General features: G+C 46.4%; 10 protein-coding genes across 10 annotated transcripts in view; 4 read left to right on the forward strand and 6 right to left on the reverse strand.

The window, feature by feature from the left end:
- Positions 1 to 87: 87 nt before the first annotated feature.
- VTP01DRAFT_1736 (uncharacterized protein) lies at positions 88 to 1740 on the forward strand (the record flags this gene model as incomplete). Its single annotated transcript, XM_069380119.1, has 8 exons — positions 88 to 238; positions 297 to 361; positions 418 to 724; positions 778 to 881; positions 948 to 1054; positions 1117 to 1260; positions 1321 to 1445; positions 1502 to 1740. 8 exons carry the CDS (start codon positions 88 to 90, stop codon positions 1738 to 1740), a joined length of 1242 nt encoding a protein of 413 aa, XP_069238160.1.
- A 139-nt stretch (positions 1741 to 1879) lies between these two features.
- On the reverse strand, positions 1880 to 3488 carry VTP01DRAFT_1737 (uncharacterized protein; the record flags this gene model as incomplete). Its single annotated transcript, XM_069380120.1, has 2 exons — positions 1880 to 3060; positions 3122 to 3488. 2 exons carry the CDS (start codon positions 3486 to 3488, stop codon positions 1880 to 1882), a joined length of 1548 nt encoding a protein of 515 aa, XP_069238161.1.
- A 138-nt stretch (positions 3489 to 3626) lies between these two features.
- VTP01DRAFT_1738 (uncharacterized protein) lies at positions 3627 to 4279 on the reverse strand (the record flags this gene model as incomplete). The annotated part of the gene is made up of 3 exons (XM_069380121.1): positions 3627 to 3658; positions 3740 to 3949; positions 4015 to 4279. 3 exons carry the CDS (start codon positions 4277 to 4279, stop codon positions 3627 to 3629), a joined length of 507 nt encoding a protein of 168 aa, XP_069238162.1.
- Positions 4280 to 4391: 112 nt separating this feature from the next.
- VTP01DRAFT_1739 (uncharacterized protein) lies at positions 4392 to 6787 on the reverse strand (the record flags this gene model as incomplete). Its single annotated transcript, XM_069380122.1, has 3 exons — positions 4392 to 5451; positions 5510 to 6156; positions 6215 to 6787. 3 exons carry the CDS (start codon positions 6785 to 6787, stop codon positions 4392 to 4394), a joined length of 2280 nt encoding a protein of 759 aa, XP_069238163.1.
- A 341-nt stretch (positions 6788 to 7128) lies between these two features.
- Positions 7129 to 7504, reverse strand: VTP01DRAFT_1740 (uncharacterized protein; the record flags this gene model as incomplete). Its single annotated transcript, XM_069380124.1, has 2 exons — positions 7129 to 7386; positions 7460 to 7504. 2 exons carry the CDS (start codon positions 7502 to 7504, stop codon positions 7129 to 7131), a joined length of 303 nt encoding a protein of 100 aa, XP_069238164.1.
- A 144-nt stretch (positions 7505 to 7648) lies between these two features.
- Positions 7649 to 11234, forward strand: VTP01DRAFT_1741 (uncharacterized protein; the record flags this gene model as incomplete). The annotated part of the gene is made up of 2 exons (XM_069380125.1): positions 7649 to 8626; positions 8715 to 11234. The coding sequence occupies 2 exons, from the start codon at positions 7649 to 7651 to the stop codon at positions 11232 to 11234; spliced, it is 3498 nt and encodes a 1165-aa protein (XP_069238165.1).
- A 536-nt stretch (positions 11235 to 11770) lies between these two features.
- VTP01DRAFT_1742 (uncharacterized protein) lies at positions 11771 to 12273 on the reverse strand (the record flags this gene model as incomplete). Its single annotated transcript, XM_069380126.1, has 3 exons — positions 11771 to 11860; positions 11914 to 12043; positions 12146 to 12273. The coding sequence occupies 3 exons, from the start codon at positions 12271 to 12273 to the stop codon at positions 11771 to 11773; spliced, it is 348 nt and encodes a 115-aa protein (XP_069238166.1).
- A 97-nt stretch (positions 12274 to 12370) lies between these two features.
- VTP01DRAFT_1743 (uncharacterized protein) lies at positions 12371 to 13287 on the reverse strand (the record flags this gene model as incomplete). Its single annotated transcript, XM_069380127.1, has 2 exons — positions 12371 to 12594; positions 13176 to 13287. 2 exons carry the CDS (start codon positions 13285 to 13287, stop codon positions 12371 to 12373), a joined length of 336 nt encoding a protein of 111 aa, XP_069238167.1.
- Positions 13288 to 13738: 451 nt separating this feature from the next.
- VTP01DRAFT_1744 (uncharacterized protein) lies at positions 13739 to 14737 on the forward strand (the record flags this gene model as incomplete). The annotated part of the gene is made up of 4 exons (XM_069380128.1): positions 13739 to 13815; positions 13910 to 14319; positions 14369 to 14575; positions 14625 to 14737. The coding sequence occupies 4 exons, from the start codon at positions 13739 to 13741 to the stop codon at positions 14735 to 14737; spliced, it is 807 nt and encodes a 268-aa protein (XP_069238168.1).
- A 965-nt stretch (positions 14738 to 15702) lies between these two features.
- The window catches only part of VTP01DRAFT_1745 (uncharacterized protein), a gene marked incomplete at both ends in the record, with an annotated part of 2372 nt that continues 566 nt past the window's right edge, over positions 15703 to 17508 (forward strand). Inside the window, 5 exons of the mRNA XM_069380129.1 lie at positions 15703 to 16079; positions 16141 to 16465; positions 16526 to 16810; positions 16872 to 17028; positions 17085 to 17448. Coding sequence (XP_069238169.1) covers positions 15703 to 16079; positions 16141 to 16465; positions 16526 to 16810; positions 16872 to 17028; positions 17085 to 17448 — 1508 coding nt within the window. The remainder of the gene's footprint in view (positions 16080 to 16140; positions 16466 to 16525; positions 16811 to 16871; positions 17029 to 17084; positions 17449 to 17508) is intronic.

Here is a 17508-nt window from a genome sequence, read left to right on the forward strand (position 1 = left end):
ATGTACTGAATAAGGAAGATGGCATTGCTCGTTTTCTGGCCCCCCTCCATTTTTATATTCTGCCTTATTGCCTGTCTCCGTCACAGCATGGCTGGGAATGCTCAGGGCGAACGAATAAATGGGGCACTGTTCCTGTCAGGAATAGCTCTTCGGCTGGCTCTTTTCAGTTTTCCGGTGGTGGCAGATGCATTGTCTAGTAGAATCGAGCTCGCGACACCAGTTACAAGCTACAAGCGATGTAAGAACAAACGCGCCAAGAACCTCGCACGATGGATGCTGATGAGAATCGGATCTAGTAAAAGAAGGCGTGTTTCTATACGATAACGGTGTAGCACCGTACGATGGAGGTCCATTTCACCAGGTAAAGAAAGAGTGGCAAGTTGTGCTTAGCAAAGAAGCGACTAATAATCCAAAAAGGCACCGTTGTTGCTGTGCATATTTTCGTTCTTGGAAAGCATCCCGTTCTATTACACGACGCCCGTACTTTACAGTTTAATCGATGCTGCTATTGCACTTTGTCTGCAAAAGATCACTTTACTCCATCAAACACAAGATGCAGAAAAACCGAAGCTTGCCATCGAAAAGGACAAGCAACCTATTCATCCATCAACTGTAGCAGCACTCTATTTATTCAATCCGCTTGCAATCCTTTCATGTATCTCAAGATCGTCTGTGATCTTTACGAATTTAAGCATTGTCGTGGCATTGCTTTGGGCGCAATTAGGTACCTATAATCGTGCCTGTCTGGATGCCTTTTATTCATCCGCCTATCTGTAGGACGTACAAACATATCCATGTGTTGGGCTGCTGTAGCCACATACTTTGGATTCTATCCAGCTATGCTGGTACCACCGCTAATCATGATCGATAAAAAGTGCAATGTAAGCGAATCTGATGTAAAGAACGTAAAGAACGAGTATGTTTATCGATCTGATATGAACTCTTAGGTTGGACATGCAATCGGCTGCTACCTGGCTGGACTGGGTGTACTGCTAGGTTTATCCAGATTGCTCGTGGGTTCTTGGAACTTTATCCCAGCAACCTACGGTGTTGTGTATGTCGCGCAAGAGTCAAATTCATAGCTTGTTGTACCTACTAACATTATTTCCATATTAGCATTTTCTTGTCAGATCTGACACCCAACGTTGGCATGTTTTGGTACTTTTTCATCGAGATATTTGATCAGTTCCGGTCATTTTTCATGGTCATATTTCAATTCCATGCATTCATATTCGCAGCACCGCTTTGTATCAGACTCCGGTAAGAATAGGTGTCAATGAAAATGTAGGACTTAGACAGTTTATGTGAATATGAATGCAGTGAACATCCGCTATTTGTTTGCGCTGTATTAACCGGCGTTATGTCTGTGTTCAAGAGCTATCCAGCTGCCGGAGATGTTGCTCTGTTTCTGGGACTGGTGCCTTTACATCAACAGCTATTCAAATGTAAAGTATAAAAACTTAGGCCTCTTTTTTCAGTTGCTAAAGTTTATTTTTTTTAGATTGTCGGTACGGATTTCTGGTCGCTAATATCTTCCTTTATTCGTCCGTCCTGGCACCAATATTTTGGCATCTGTGGATTTACGCGGGCAGCGGCAATGCAAACTTCTTTTATGCCATCACGCTAGTTTACAATCTAGGCCAAGCGTTGCTTATCGTTGACTTGATTTATGCTATTTTGCGCCGCGAGTACGATATCGCTCATCCCGAAAACATTGGAAAGGTTGTTATACATAAATAGGAATTCATCCACCAAAGCATTTTACATGAAATGCAGAATGTACATTTTGTTAAACGAAAAGGATGAAAATCCGAGCGAGTGAATCTACAATACATTGCAAATGCGTTTGCTGCTGCTACTCATTTCACAGCATATAAAGTTAAAACGTCACTTCCCCTACCCAATCTCTAACTCTATACTTGTTATTTTTCCTACTGCGTTTGTAGTCCAACATTTTGCGAACAGGGTAAAGCACCGCTGCCGCAAGCACCAGACCAACTGAGACAGATACCGCGATAACCATCATGTGGGATGAGAAAATGATGCCTTGCTGTCCAGCATTTAATATTACAGACACTTCAGTCATAGGGCTGGAAGTGAGCGCCTGGCCAAACGTGTCGAGGGAAGAAGAGACGCCAACAGAACCAGGGACGAGGAACAGCAATCCCATGATCATATCAACAAAGCCGACGGTAGGCACGAGGCGAGCATAAACATTGGATGCCGTCGCTACGCCGAAAGCGGCGAGGACTGTAGCAATGTGTGGATATGCAACAAAGTAGTTCATACAAACTTGATGGATACCTCGCGACAACGCTGCCAGCAGCAGCATGATCGGGTACTTCGAAATTCTGCCTCGCATGATAACAAGATTTGCAGCTGCAAAGGACGGTACAAGAATGATATCAAACAGCCACGACAAGGACCTTGAGCACACTTCATCGGAAGAGACTAGAGCCAGTTTTGGAAACATGACCTGGTGCGCGCTTGCACCGATCGCCAGCCCAAACCCGACGAGCAAGGAGTATATCAGAGTGGTTGTGAGTTGCAGTGTGCCCGTTGCCACGGACCCGGATGCCATCTCTAGCACTGAAACGAACGTTGCGTAGCCTGGCAGCAGGGTCACAACACCTCCGAGTGAGAGCGCATGGAAACAGGTTGTTGGGCTGGTTATTCGAGATGCGGCTGCAGCTGACAAGAACCCGACGACGGCGCTGGTCAAGACATCAAAGATGCTCGTAAACCGTGTTATCTTGTTTGATACATGAACGACGCCGGTAGCAACAATCAGACCGGAAATAAATCCAAACAAAATATCCATAAGCCCTCCTGAGAAGAAGAGCAACGTGCTTGTGCTGGATGCCAAGCCGTAGCAGAGTATCGTAAGCCAGGTTGGGTAAATGTCGGGAGAAGCCACGATATTTTCCAAAGAAGCAAATGCCTCTTGAACCGTCATCTTGTCGCACAGTATTGATTCGAACAACTGGTAAATGCTGCAAAGACGCTGAAGATCCAAACCAGGGCTCACTTTAACAAGCTGAGCGGCCGCTGTGAGGCTTTCTGGTGGCATCGTTTATCGGTAAGAAAAAAGGTGCCGATTTCGTGGGAGACCTGACCTTACCGGGATCGCCAAATGAAACGACGAGGAAGCCAGGAAAATACCCAAATTGGGCTTTAATGCCAAACTTGCGCATGAGCAGTTGCACGCAGTGATCCAGACGGTGCGACGGCGCTCCGTACGTGACAAGCGCTTTGGAAAATCGGATCAAGAACGACTGGACGTAATCATCGCTTATCTTCGGCGATATTGGGACAGTTGCAGCAGTTGTCGTGGCGGACGAGATGGAGCGGTGGTCAACATCGTCTACAGTGTTCCCGTACACCCACTCAAACATGGATTTCGATCTTGCATTTTTCTTTGTTGTTGCTCGTCTACTTTCTGTCCAATATAGCGAGAGCGAAGGGCTTGGTAAAGGATCGTGGTGCATCAGTCGAAAAGGGAAAATGTTGAAATCGCTTTTAATTTTCTTTTTTCTTGGTAGTTATTAACCAAAATGAGATGATGATGGTCTATTTTGCTATCATTCCTATTGATATTTCATCCAACGATGAAAAAAGAAACTCTCTCACTTTGATGTTGACGGGGGTTGCGGTCGGTCTTGAAAGAAACAACAATATCAATAACTAATCACTTTTCTTCCCCACGAAATCCCAGATTATGGGTTTTTTTCTGTTTTACCTTTATAAACAGGTTGTCGCTCGTATGCGTTTGGACTGACCTGCCGCGGGTTCCGTTTCTTGCCCTTTCGGTGGTGGCGTCGGTGGTGTCCATGGCTACATTCTCCACCGTCGCTGTCGCTATCGCTGCTACTACTGCTGTCACTGCTGTTGCTGCTCTCGCTCTCCGAGGATTCGCCTACTGCGTGAGGTCTGTGGTATATGCAGCATACTAGCCATATTCAAATACGCAGAAAATAAATACATCGTTTAAGATCTACAGTAGCGTCCCCTTACTCTTTGATTTCTTCTTGTTCATATGTTCGTTATCTATAACACTTTCGTCCCACTGGATAGCTCGCGGCCTCCGTACAGACATGTCGCCTCGTAATCGCAGGATACCAACGTGCTCTTCATTTTCGTCATCGCTTTGTTGCTCCTCAGTCTGGGCTGGATCTATAGTAATCGTCCTTGATCCATGGTTCGGTGTCGCTGTGTTTTCTCTCATTCTGGTGTACGTCGGCGGGTGTCTGCTGGGACTGGGTGCATTTGCAGGATTCATGTTCGAGAAACTCGAGTCTGCTCAACTTCGCTGACTAGGACAACTTCATGTGCCAAAATTCGTGTTCCGCGCTGCATATCCTATTACTATGGCGATGGCAAAAAATGCTTTATTATTTCTTTTGCTGCTGCTTCTTCTTCTTTTTGTTACTATTGTTCTTTTTCTTTGCTACAGCTTTTGAGCTAGTTTTTGGCACCTTCTTGGGCGCCGCTGCTGCTTCTTTTCGTCCATTTTTCTGCGGGCTATTTTGCACCTTATTATTTTGCATTCTCTTTGATCTGTTTTCAATGACCTGTTTGTTTTCTATAGAGAATTCAACAATAAGTCTCTTCTTGCCAAACACTTCAGGGTTGTTGTTGAGGTATCGCAGAGCAGCCAGAGCATGCGCATGTGTCGTGTACTCCAAAAATCCGTAACCCTTGCTGCGAAGTTTGCCTGATGCATCAACTCGATCCTTGCTTCTAACAATTTTTGCTTGCTTGACTCTGGGTTTGTACTGCCACCCTTCGGCCTTTTCTTCTTTGCTAAGATCCGTTCGCTGATTTTTCTTGACTTGTTCTTTGAACTTCTCTATGCTTTGGTATCCGAGCTTTTTGAGTGTGGCGTCGTCAACGTGCGTAGGAATATTACGGATAGAAAGTCGAGTCTTGGATATAAACAAAATTGGGTCTTGATTTAGCAATCGCTTGCGCATCGAAAATGACATTTGCCGCTTTGAAAGTTCTCGCGGGCTCATTGTTTCTGCTGCTGGAGTGTTGGGGAACACAACACCTTCGTACATCAGATAAATATTTCGTTTATCTTCCTTCTTTTTCAGCGCCTGTTTCTCGTCCTTGATCTTTTCTGCATCTTTGCGTTCCACAGCTCTGGTGACATCCAATACTCGGCCGTCCAAAGTGAACTTGACACCGAGGCCAAGACCAGCATCTGGCGTCAGAATACTGTCATAGTTGAGACCCTTCTTTTTCTTTTCTCTGTTTGACATGAGTGCCTTGGATGTATTATCCTCATCGTCTTCTTCAGCTTGCATTCTTCTCAATGTATCAGCTTCTTTGATGCATCTGTCTGCATCCTCCTTTTTGCGCATACAAACGAACGCAGTTCCTCGCGATTGGTTCGTCTCGCGATTTCGTGTAATCTTTGCATACAGGACAGGGCCCCATTGTTTGAACCTAGATACTCTGACGTTAGAATTTCAAATTGCATATTCGTTAATCCGTCTAAACTTACAATTGTTTCAAGTCTTGCTCAGTGGATTCGAAGAGCAAATTTCGTACAAATAAGGTCGTACCCTCAGATGCCGATGGAAGTTTCTTCTTTGGTTTTTCGTCCTGTTGCTTTGTATTTTCGGTCTCGCCTTCTTCTTCTTCATCTGAACCGCTTTCGTTTTCTTCATCGGAATCATCTTCATCTTCATCCTCCTCTTCTGTCTCCGAAAATTCAGCATCCATTTCTACGTCTTCGCTGGCAGCTGCAAACTCCTCATCACTTCCATCTTGTTCACTTTCGTCGCCGCTGCTTGCCTCCTCAGATTCATCGTTGCTCTCTTCAGAAGAAACTTTGGCCTCGTCAGCCTCGCTTTCCTCGTCGCCTTCAACTTCCTTTGCCTCGTCCTCATCAGCATCCGATTCGTCGTCTTCTTCGCTGCTTTCATCTTCTTGCTGTGATTCTTCGTCGTTTGCTTCAGCCATCTCCTCGTCGCTATCTGCGGCTTCTTGCTCATTTTCCTTTGTTTCCTCACTTCGCTCTTCATTCTCTTCAGCTTGATCCTTGATAGCTTCCTGCCGCTCAAGTTCCTCGAATCGATCCTTTGCCAAGGACCAATCGACGGCAATCAGACGTCCCTCATGCTCAGTAGCGTTCAATGCATCCATAGCCTACATACAGAAAACTTAGCATATGCATGTACTCCACTGCCGCAGGTTTACAACGTACCGCTTGTGCCTCTGATACTTTATCAAATTGAATGAATGCGAAACCTCGCAGAGGTCCTCCAGGGTATTTTCGAGGCAATTGAATTTCTTTGATCTCGCCATGTTTTCCAAACAGCTTTTTAAGTTTCTTTTCGGTATATTTCCAGGGCAAGTTCCGTACAATAACGCGCGCGTGTTTGTTAAACTGCTGTTGGTCAGTTTTCTGCTTCTTGGCTTTTGCTGCCGGGGCGCTTTCTGGTCGTTGACGTTTCTGAGCGACGGATTTTCGCAGGGCAAGTTCGAGGTGCAAGGTGGTTTGACCCTTAAACTTTACGTCTTTCAATGTCTTGAGCGCCTCACGTGCATCCTCCGCGACGGCATAGTGGACGTAACCATAGCCCTTGTTTCTAAAGTTGGGATCCGATTCTTTCAGCTTGCCGTTGGAGGTGTCAGCGACGACAAAGCAATTACGGATCGGGCCGACTTCGCTGAAGAACGCTTCGAGATCGCTGCTCCTGGCATCCGTGGGAAGTTTACGGACGAACAATGTCGACACCGATCTGTCGTTGGATTCCGTCTTATTGCCGTCTGCCATTCAGATCCAAGCAAAAAAAGAAGAAAAGTGTTCTTTTGCATTTTCCAAAATTCGGGTGGCTTCATCCCGACCAGAGTCTGCGCGGGCTTCTACTGCAAGCTATCTAATCGTGGCGTGCCTGTAGCACTGACGATGTATAGATAAGAAAACTTGTGTCTACTCTGCTATGTAGCTTATCCATTGACCTTTTCTATTGATTTGCTTAATCTTCCCTCAAGAATCCAATGCAATCAAGATGAGCCTCAACAAGCGCAGTCGAGCAAATGTATGGATTTAGTTGTCAGGAATAATCAGTACTATTATTTTACTTTGTACGTTTACATTATGTTAATTTTAAAGAATTATTCGGATAATTCTGAGTGACATCCCTCGGATAACTTGTTCCTGCCATTACTACTCTGGCGCTGATGTTGTCTCCGCCTGATAGCTAGATAATTCATGACGGCGGCTACAATTGCTCGGAGGTCCGAGTAATGCTGATCTCGACGTCTTCTTTCCGCCGACTTTGCTCGTTCTTTCTCTACAAGTTCTGGTAACTCGGAGAGAAAGTGTTGAAAGGAGACAGACTTGCTCGGAGGTCGGACGCCAATGCTGTCGGACTAGAAGGAGGGGTGGAATTCATTAGAGTTTTGACAAGTCGTTCATGCATTTTCTGCATTGTTGAAGCCCAACCTGCTGCTGTGAAAGCTTTTCTCTATGTGAGTATGAAATCCGCATTGTATTACGGTTGCCGTAATCTAAAGAAAGAGAAGTCGAATGTATTTATCGCCCACTAACTCTTTCGTTTTTAAAAGTTTCCGAGGTTTGTTTGGTGACGTGAATTATTCCCTTTCCCGGCTTCAACGGAAGGACCCCGAGACAATGAACGCCAATTCCTCGTCCTCATCATCTGCCCATCCTCCTCAACGACCATGCCCGTTTGCATTACCTCGAACATCTTCGCGAAGGCACAAACCTGTGTCATCTCGAAGAGGCGACGATGAAGCACTTGTTTCGGATAACAAGAACGTGCAAGCAGCTTTCGATCAACTCAATCAGCGATCCAGTGCTCGCTCGCCGACTCTTACAGCAGAGGGATCACCGTCTCCAGGGACAGAGAACAGGATCGCCGCCGCCGCCGGCGATGGCACAGCTTCGAGTCAACCTCCTCCAGCCCACATGTCATTTACTCGGAGGAGACTCGAACGCGGTGGAGCAGTACCGTCGCAAATAATGTCTTTGGAGTGGGATAACAACAACAACAATCGCTATCGAGGCTCGTTCGATCAAGGGTTATCGTCGTCGGCAGGATCAAACGAGTACGATTCTAGCGTCTACTATGGATTATCGCCGTTTGTCACTTCGTCATTTGTCGATACACCCCTGTGGGAACGTTCTCCAAACGGCACTAGTTCGTCACGATATCGATCTCTGCGACAGCGATATGAGCGGGAAAAGCAGGACGATTTGGACGAAGAAGATGAAGAAGAAGAAGGAAACGCCTCCTCGCCCGATCAATCGAAACTTACACCGCACCAACGTACCCTTCTTACATCACGAGGAAGACGGATGTACGAAGATAGCGATATTGACATGTCTGACGATGATATCGATAATCCAGCACGGAGAGAAGCTATTCAGAATGCACCTTTTCTTTTGCGACCCCCAGGTGCATCGCGATATGGGTCCAAGGTACGCTCACCTTCGCCTCTGGCATCTTCGGGAGATACCTCGGAATCTGTGCACCGTAGTACGCGGCCGCCGCTCGACACGAGACACTCGGCTGACGATCTAAGGATAACCCAATCGAATGCATCTTCACGAGATTGGTCAGGGAACATTAATTCGATTGATGCTCAGGTACGTACTACCTTCAAATTTTTCTTTCGTCATTCACCTCTTGTCGCATTCAATGTACGAGACTAAATGCCCTTTATCTTGAATATAGATGAGTAGCATAAGTCTGCATCCGACGACGCAGGGTGCCGCCGCGGAAGAGGATAAGGAGCCATCGCGAGACGCTGCATATAAAAAGGACTACGCTTTTCCGGACACAGAACCATCTTTCAACGCGAGCAACGAGAAGGAACTGCGGCCGTTTGATAAAATAAAACTAATGCTACAAAGTAAACGAACATCCGACAACGCACAAGATTCCACTGATGCGCTCTGGCGTCTTGGCTCGCGCAGCCTTGCAACCCCGTTTACGTCTGATACCACCACCAAAGAATCAAAACCTCAGCAGCAGCGCGAGGCAAAGCTGCAGTATGCACCGCCGCGAAAGTACATTTTGCAATCACCCGTATTCCAAGTTGTCAACGCCAATACCATCAAAGACTGCTATCTATTTCTGTTTAGCGACTTGCTGCTGATTTGTATACCCATCATGGATGAAAATATTATCAGTGACAGTGGAAGCACGGGAAACAAGAACAGCGGCTCAGCCGGCGGCAAAGGCAGGAGTTCATCCGGATCAGGCAGCGGGCGATTCCGACCCACAGAGAATAGTTTGTTTCAGGTCAAGAATATCGTGGAACTTAGCAAAGTCACTCTGTACTTGTCTCGGGAGGACCAAGCAGCGCAGCAACACAGGCCATCCGTGATCGTTGGCCCTGATGGTCGTTTATCCATGCCGCCACCTCGCAAGATGCACCCCGTGCTAGCTACAGCGCTTCGAAAATTTGAACGGAAACCAGAAGACGGTATAGCTTACCTGATCGAAAAGCAAGTATTGGCTGACGAGCCGCTGAATATTGCCAACTTTCTTTTCAAAACGCCGGACTTGAACCGCAGACAACTGGGTTATTTTTTGGCCGATCCAGAAAATCGAGATATCTACGATGCATTCCTGGATTGTTTCCGCCTCGTGGCACTGCGATTGGACGAGGCGCTTCGGATACTGCTCATGACACTTCGACTTCCAAGCAACTGGGAGTCTCTTGAATATGTCATTGAACGGTTTTCAAAAAAATGGCATGATGCGAACCAGAACGTTGTCAAATTCCACGAAGATATGGTTGTTAAAGTGGTCGTTGCTATGCTGTTTCTGAACGCTGAACTATGGAATGATGCCAGCAGCGAGCGAGACGTGTTCTGGTTCGCGCGTGAGAACAAGGAGCGTCGGGATCGGCTGAGACTGACAAGAAGGGCCAGCATGATTGATCGCAAAAGCGAGCATGGCAGCATTGCAGTAGAGCCTTTGCATTATATTTATTCGCTGCGGGAGAAGGGCACAACCACACCTTCCTGGGAGGAGTTTCTGAAGCGATGGAAGCATTACGATCAGTACGGACTGGTCCCTGTTGATTTTCTTGAAAACATGTATCACTCGATTGCCCAAGAGGCTTTGGAGACTGGATGGGATAATCCAACAGGCAGAGGCGGCTCTCCGACGCCAGAGGACGACCACGACGACGAGCAAGACGCCGACCAGCAACAACCACAACATCAGGACATCATTATCACAGTAACACCGCATCGATTCCCTTCACGGCTAACTAAAAATGTTCCGTCTGCGCCCATCACTATATCTATACCTGCTCCTGATCCCGGTCTACAGATTAAGCTCCGTGGTCAAGACCTTGTCTGCAAACCCAACGTCCTTGACTTTTCAGAGTCATGTATGCAGACTTTTACTATAACTGGCCATACGCTCGGACGTACGAGTTTGACGTTTATCAAGTCTGGAGCACATGCTGGCCGCTATGTCAGTCCGACTTTACCTCGTACCAAGAGCATTGTCGTGGAGCGTCAGTTCATGCGGTATACTTTCCAGATCGGGTTCTCTCACGCCGACATGCGGGCTGTTGTAAAGAGCCCAACGACTTTGACGTCCCCGCAAACTCCTGCTGCTGCTGCAGCAATAGGCGCAGAGTTAATTCAAGAATCTGGGTCTGATCAACCCGTGCAGACTGTGCAACCACCACCGGCGGTGGTGAAACGCAAATATACGTTCAGCGTGGAAAACGAGCAAGAAAAGCGGGAATGGATTACTTGTCTGAGATCCTTGTGCGGGCATGTGTATTGGAGTGAGACGGGCAAGATGACGACGAGGCCAGAGAAAATTTTGTCAAACGAGGAACGAGTGGCACTCCAAGTATTAAAAGAGGAGCTGCTGGCGGATGAATTCAAAAAAGGTACAGCTACAATTGCTGCCCGGACGTCCTCGAACGCGGTGCAAGCGGGGCGGTCCAGCATGATCAGCGTGGATACCGCCACCGTTAAGCGAGACAACAATGATCCGCTCTGGGTACTCCGGAGTCCTGATAAGGAGAATGTGACGTTTTTGGATACCAAAGAGAACGACAAGGATACTGCAAAGAACCGTACATCGTACATTGCACCGTCGTCGGCAACTACCAACGTTGTAACCAAACGTGGGCACGAGATTGTAAAGTTGGTCGTGCAAAACTCGATGGTGCCACTCATGCTCGGTTTTCTTACAAAGCAGATCGACCGGTCAAAGTGAACTACGCTACGGTTGTGGACAATGCGGCATGGATTACATTGATACATCTTCCAGTGTGACAAACAAGTAAACAACCCTGTACATGCATTGTGTGCGTTGCTGAATTGGCTTTTCCGCACACAATAAACTTCCTTTTTCTGCATTTCTTATGCTGCCATTCAAATCACTATGGCATAACTGACCAGCGCACAACCTGGAAGAACCGGAAGGTCTGTGCTTTGTTCCACGCGGCGCAGGGGATGTAAAACCATCGCGAATGGAGGTTTATAAGGGCCAAGCGAGGAAGACCCAAATAACGGCCTTGCCAATTTTTTACCCTTTGGTTTTCTTAATTGTGCCTAAAATGCTGGGATCAATTATGTCACTTGAGCTTGAGCAGCAAAGGTCAAGTCGTTAGCGTTTAAATCGATTCTGCCCACTTCTAAACTGTTTGAAAGAGAAAAGGAAAAATGCAAGCATAAAGCTTATATTGCTTTGTTGCATGTAAGCCTACGAGGGAGCTGGCGCTTCACGAGGCACTTGGACTTCTTGGACCGTCACTGGCGGCTGCTGGCGTCGGGATCGCGTCCTCTGCTACCGCTTTTCTCTTCTACGAGACCAGAAAGGTGCTGGAAGAAACATTGGGCCTGTTTCCAAAATTTAGATCAGTCGTCTTCAACAACAGAATCCATCTACTCACGACAAAGGAGCGCCACGTCGGACGAAGTACCCTTCTTCCAACCACGACATTGTCTGGGTCGATAATGTCCTCATCGTCGGACATATGCTTCGTGTTAAGAAGCTTCTCTGCACCTTCACGAGTGCAGTGCCTGCAATCTCCTTCCTTGCACTCTTGCCAAACTTCATATCGCTCCTTCTTTTTCTATTCTTTTATTACAAAGTGTTGTCTAATTCATAATGCATATACTTACCGTATTTCTGCGCTTATAGTGCCCCTTTTCCGCCCAATATCAGTGTAGTCGTTTCTGTGGTAGCGAAACTGGGTTAAGTGCTGATAATCCAACACTTCTTGGTTTTCCTCTCTGGGAAGCCGAAGCATAGGCGCAAAATAGTCCGGGTCGCAAAACAGCTTTTTCGGTTAGCTCGCCAGCACAGTAGACGGGTCAACGTCAAGATATGCTTAAATATTGTACCTCTTATATTTCGAGGGCATTCTTGGCTTCGGTATATCTGAAATCAACCTTCGACACTTTCTGCACGGGATTGAGCACTATTGTGCATCCATCGTCTACGTCTCCTCCTTCGCGACAAAGATTGCTGTAGTAGCCATCGTGGTACTCTACTAAGCAATCATAATGCTCCTTGCTCAGCTTACAGTGATAATTTCGATAATCTTGAAATACTTGGATTCCACGAATATCTTTTCGGCGAAGATTATCCGGATATTACCGAAGCAGATGGTATCGTTAAGAATGAGGGCCCTCTCCTAGAAAAACTTTTCAGGCGCGGCAAACTTTGCTGCAATGGTAATATTTTCATTTAAGACCTACTTGACTGAAAATTGAGGAATTGCACACAGTAGAGAAAATGTGTGGGTGCCTTTCAGGAGCAAACAGTGTCCCTCGGTTTTAAAGTGGACCTGCTGCTAGTCGCCGGGGGTGTCAAAAATGGAAAGAGGGCCTTTCCAAATGAACTTTATGCGTGCCAGATTTGGATAAACGTATGGCCAACCAGCACCCGGAAATTTTGGGTCACTTTTGGGAATCACTCGTGAAATCGACGTGTCAAAAATGTGTGCTCTGTCTGAAACCAGCACATTAGGCGGATGGCCGTGTGCGAACCATGCGGAAATAGCTTAGTATCCATGCTTCTACTGTGCCGAAGTTACTAAGTGAAATCAGCCTTCTGGGGATTGGTGGCCCGTGCCGGCCATATGTAGCTCTGGACTCAGGCTTTTAAATGAACCTATCCGTGCGATACTTGAATACGTCTATAGTAAACCAGGGCCCTGGACGCGCAAGGACCAAAGATCGGTACTGGCCAGATAGTGGTCACCAAAATCAACGTTCCATCCAGAAGCACTATCATCAATGCTTAGCGATGTTCGAAACATGCAGAAGTGACTTAAGGATCATGTCTCTGCGGTGCCAAAAATGCATAGAAAATGTGGTCAAAGCTACTAAAGTGAACCGAAAGATATTTACTATAGTGCTTACTGAAGGTTTATTATTCTGCATAAATTTGAAAATAGGATTAACATAGGGCATAGTCGGATGAAATATACAAAAGGATGTTAGAAAAGAATATAAAAGGAGAATAAATGGAATAGGAAAAGAAACGTAATGGCGAAAGGAATGGAGTAAAATCTAGGGAATCGAATGGATGTCTAGACGGCATTGATAACCAAAGCGCCTGAGATGCCATGACGGCTACGACTTGGGAAGATTTTACCCTTTTCGCAGGGAAAAAACCAAGTCACGTTGCGATCTATATATTCCAGCAGCTTCTTTCGGGCTTGATCTGCTATCCTTCCTTGGCCTGACTGATGCAACTTGTGCATAAAAATGACAAATGCAACCCTGGAATTCAGATCAGACCAAGGCGAATCTGACCCAACTGCGGATACCGACGGCAAAGCTTGGTAGATGCCAAAGGTCCACTGACCAACGAAGTGTGCCATTCGTTTTCTGCTCTGTCTAGCGACGAACCGACCATTCTAAGTGCAAATAAGTCAGTCATACTATCACATTTCCAGCAGAGAAGATTACTTACAAGGAATATTTCCGATGGCCGGCCTTCAAAGGCACCGAAATCGAGAACGGGCAGCTGTTCCCGAAATCAAGCAGGCATATTCCGCAGGCTATGCTTATTGAGGAGGTATCCCAGAAGGTCCTCCGCGCGTACAAGTTCGCAAAAGGCACCACATTCAACGGATCAACAACGGCCGATGCCAAGGCCGAGTACCCTCTGAGAATACTCTCAGTAGTCCTCGCGGAAGGTAGGCCCTACCGTAGCAGTTCGTCGCGAATTCGGGCGGCAGTGGTCCATCTTGAGATGTACGGTTCTGAAGCCCTACATTTTCCACGACCAAAACGTGTGGAATCCTGCGGTTTGGGAGTGCCTGGATATCCGTCCAAGTCGCTGGGTAAAAAAAACCACCGCAGAGCACCAAAGCTGATGATGGTCAACTCCAGAGCATAAGACAACGAGCCAGACGCAAAGTCAACGGATAAACAACCAGGAACAAGAAGAAGGTCCGAGACGCAGCGAGGCAAGCCGTATCGGTGCACCGCTCAGTAACACCGATACGGATAGAATGAAGCTGCTTGTTGAAAGTAAACCTATCCTTGATGATTGTTTGGCAAATACAAACGTAGTAATTCCGGCCATCCAACCTTGTGGTAAGGTTTGCAGTATCCTTTGCGGAACTAGGCATTCGCTCTTGATTAGATCACACGATAAAGCTCCTGTCGTTGCGACTCGCAGCAGATGGACTGTATGTTTCTGCCTCAGAAGGCATTGCAAAGTCTCCTTTCGACCAGCACTTCTGGAGCGTTGTATAAATTCAAATAAAGGACTATACATCAAGGCGACACATGGGTATTCCCGACAATAAATGCCAACGGAAAATGTTGCAAGCTACAGGCAGACCAACAGTTATTACTGCCGACGTACTTGGATGCCACAACCAGAAGACAAAAGAACCAGGATCCCTGACATTCCATATTTTTTATATATTGATGTCTTTTCCAGTTCCCCTTTCTTTGATTTCTTTTTATCAGATTTTATATCGACCCATGTCATGTTTTCGAACTACAATCTTGCTTAAGGTCAGACTGTTCATAATATGCTATCGACTTTCCGTATCGCCCCATGCTCAAACTACAGACCACTATGAATGGAATGTGAAACATTGCATTATCCTTCAAGTGGTTGTGTTCTCATCCTTTCCTTTGCTTTTTAAATTTTTACTCGCTCAAAATCAGATCTAGCATGAAGATCGAAAGGCCACCAGTTCTTCCTTATTATCATATCGCTTGGCATGAGCTGGAAGTACCTGCCCACTATAAAATGGCATGGCAATGTCTGCATATCAAAAAACTGATCAAGCATGTTGATCTACACCAAATCTTCATAGAATTCCTTTTGACGAATGCCATTGTATCACAGAAGAATGAGTTTCCAAACCAATACATATCAACTCCTGTCTTCTCTATCTCCTTTCGGTTTAGAGACCATGTACACAAACATCATTTCATGTAAATTAGCACAGCCTGAATCAATACTTGCAAGCATAGGACATAGATATCAGGGGCGCCTGTAATACATAATACCCGAAAAGATTGTATACATCTACAGAAGGTAGTTTGTTGTTTCCTGTCAACGCAATCGAAAAGCACCTGTCAGTGAACTAGAGTCTTCCCGAAAACGGATCAAAGAGAAAAGCACGCACATCAAAGAAATATAAATAATCCCTTGCAGCGAGCAGCCAAATGGATGGCGCAGCCCTCTCTCTTTCTGCCAATAAATGCTCGAGTTTCAGAAACAGATCTTGACTGAACTCGTCGACGAAGATGCGTTGCTCGTCTTGGCACCGGGCTTGGGCTTATTCAAACTGTTGTGCTCGTTCATTCAGCTGTACTGCAAAGGCAATCACCTAGTTCTCGTGCTGAACACGACGCAGAAACAGGATACCGCGATCGGTGAACATTTGACCGCAGCCGGCATCGATCCGGAACATCGCATGCGAGTCATTGAGTATGACACGCCTGCAGACACGCGAAGCGCCATGTACAAAGAAAGCGGTGTATTCTCGATCACTTCGCGTATCCTGGCAGTAGACATGCTGCTGAAACGTGTACCCGCAGCCATGATATCGGGCATCATTGTGTACAATGCGCATCGGTATGATTGCTGAGTTGTCGTGCAACCTAGATTGAATTGGGAAGTAATAACAGTATCGTAGGATCCGTCCAAATTCAATGGAAGAATTGATCTTGAGGATATACCGGGAAGAGAACGAGCAGGGCTTCATCAAGGCCATGTCGGATCAGCCAGAGGCATTTACGACCGGTTTTGCTCCTCTGCAGAATACATTAAAATCTCTCCAGCTGCGCAAAGTTCATCTGTGGCCACGGTTCCAAGTACTCGTGTCTGATAATTTGGCAGCTTCATCCGGTGATGTGGTGGAACTGCGGCAGCCCATGACCCAGAGCATGGATGATATACAGCAAGGTCTCGTTGAATGTATGGAAGCGACCCTCGCAGAAATTAAAAGAGCCAACCTGATGGTACGTCCGTGCTCTTGGATTAATTTTTCAAAGTGCTTACAGTCATTTTTGCCGGGCTAGGTGGATGTTGAAGAATTCACGATAGAAAATTCGTTTTTTAAATCATTCCACACGATTGTGCGCAGACAATTGGATCCTGTCTGGCATCGCGTGAGCCCGGCAACGAAGCAGCTCGTCAGCGACTTGGGCGTGTTGCAAGAACTGCTAAACTACCTCACACAATACGATTGCGTGTCCTTTTACAGTTTTATCGAGACTATAATCGCAAGCAACACATCGAAAGACGGAAGGCAAGTCAGGCAATCTCAGTGGCTCTTCCTCGATGCTGCAGATAAAGCCATTTCGGTGTGTGCTACATTCTTTAGATAATGGCCCAAGTAAAAAGTTAACAATCATTTAACTGTAGACCGCTCGAAAACGGTTCTATTTGAAGCCTAACGATCCAGGATACGATCCCCAAAATGCACCGAATATACAGCTTGTATTGGAAGAGCAACCGAAATGGAGTTTACTGCGTGAAATCATGGAAGAAATCGATCATGCCGCTGCAACCATGCAGCAAAGTAAGCAAAATCCTGCGACGTGATTGAGAAAGTTACTCAACTCTAGTCGACGGTAGATGCTCCTGTGTTAATCATGGTGCGGGAGAAAAGAACAAGTTCTCAGCTCAAAGACTACTTGTCACATATGCAGCCAGACACAAAAGAGCAGACGACGCCGCTCCTCCAGAGAACCGCCCAGCGGTTCTTCCATTACAGAAAGAACATGGTGTCCATGCAGACAGGAGCCCAGGAAGCTGCAAATGCAGCGCAGCAAAAACAACAGCAGCAAGAACAGGCAGCCAAAAGTTTTTCACAGCGCGGTGTACCGCCTCCTAACAAACGCAGACGTGTCCGTGGCGGATCAGTTGCAGCAGCTTCACCGTCTTCTCGACAGACAATCACTGAAGCGTTTAAGCAGAACGCCATGGAAAATGTAAAAATGTAAGCTATATATATATATATTAGGTTTGCAGACAATAATAACTGATATCTCTCACTCTT

The sequence above is a fragment of the Rhizomucor pusillus genome (assembly GCF_041956525.1).
Source record: "Rhizomucor pusillus strain CBS 183.67 unplaced genomic scaffold VTP01scaffold_11, whole genome shotgun sequence".
In the NCBI taxonomy this organism is placed as follows: domain Eukaryota; kingdom Fungi; phylum Mucoromycota; class Mucoromycetes; order Mucorales; family Lichtheimiaceae; genus Rhizomucor; species Rhizomucor pusillus.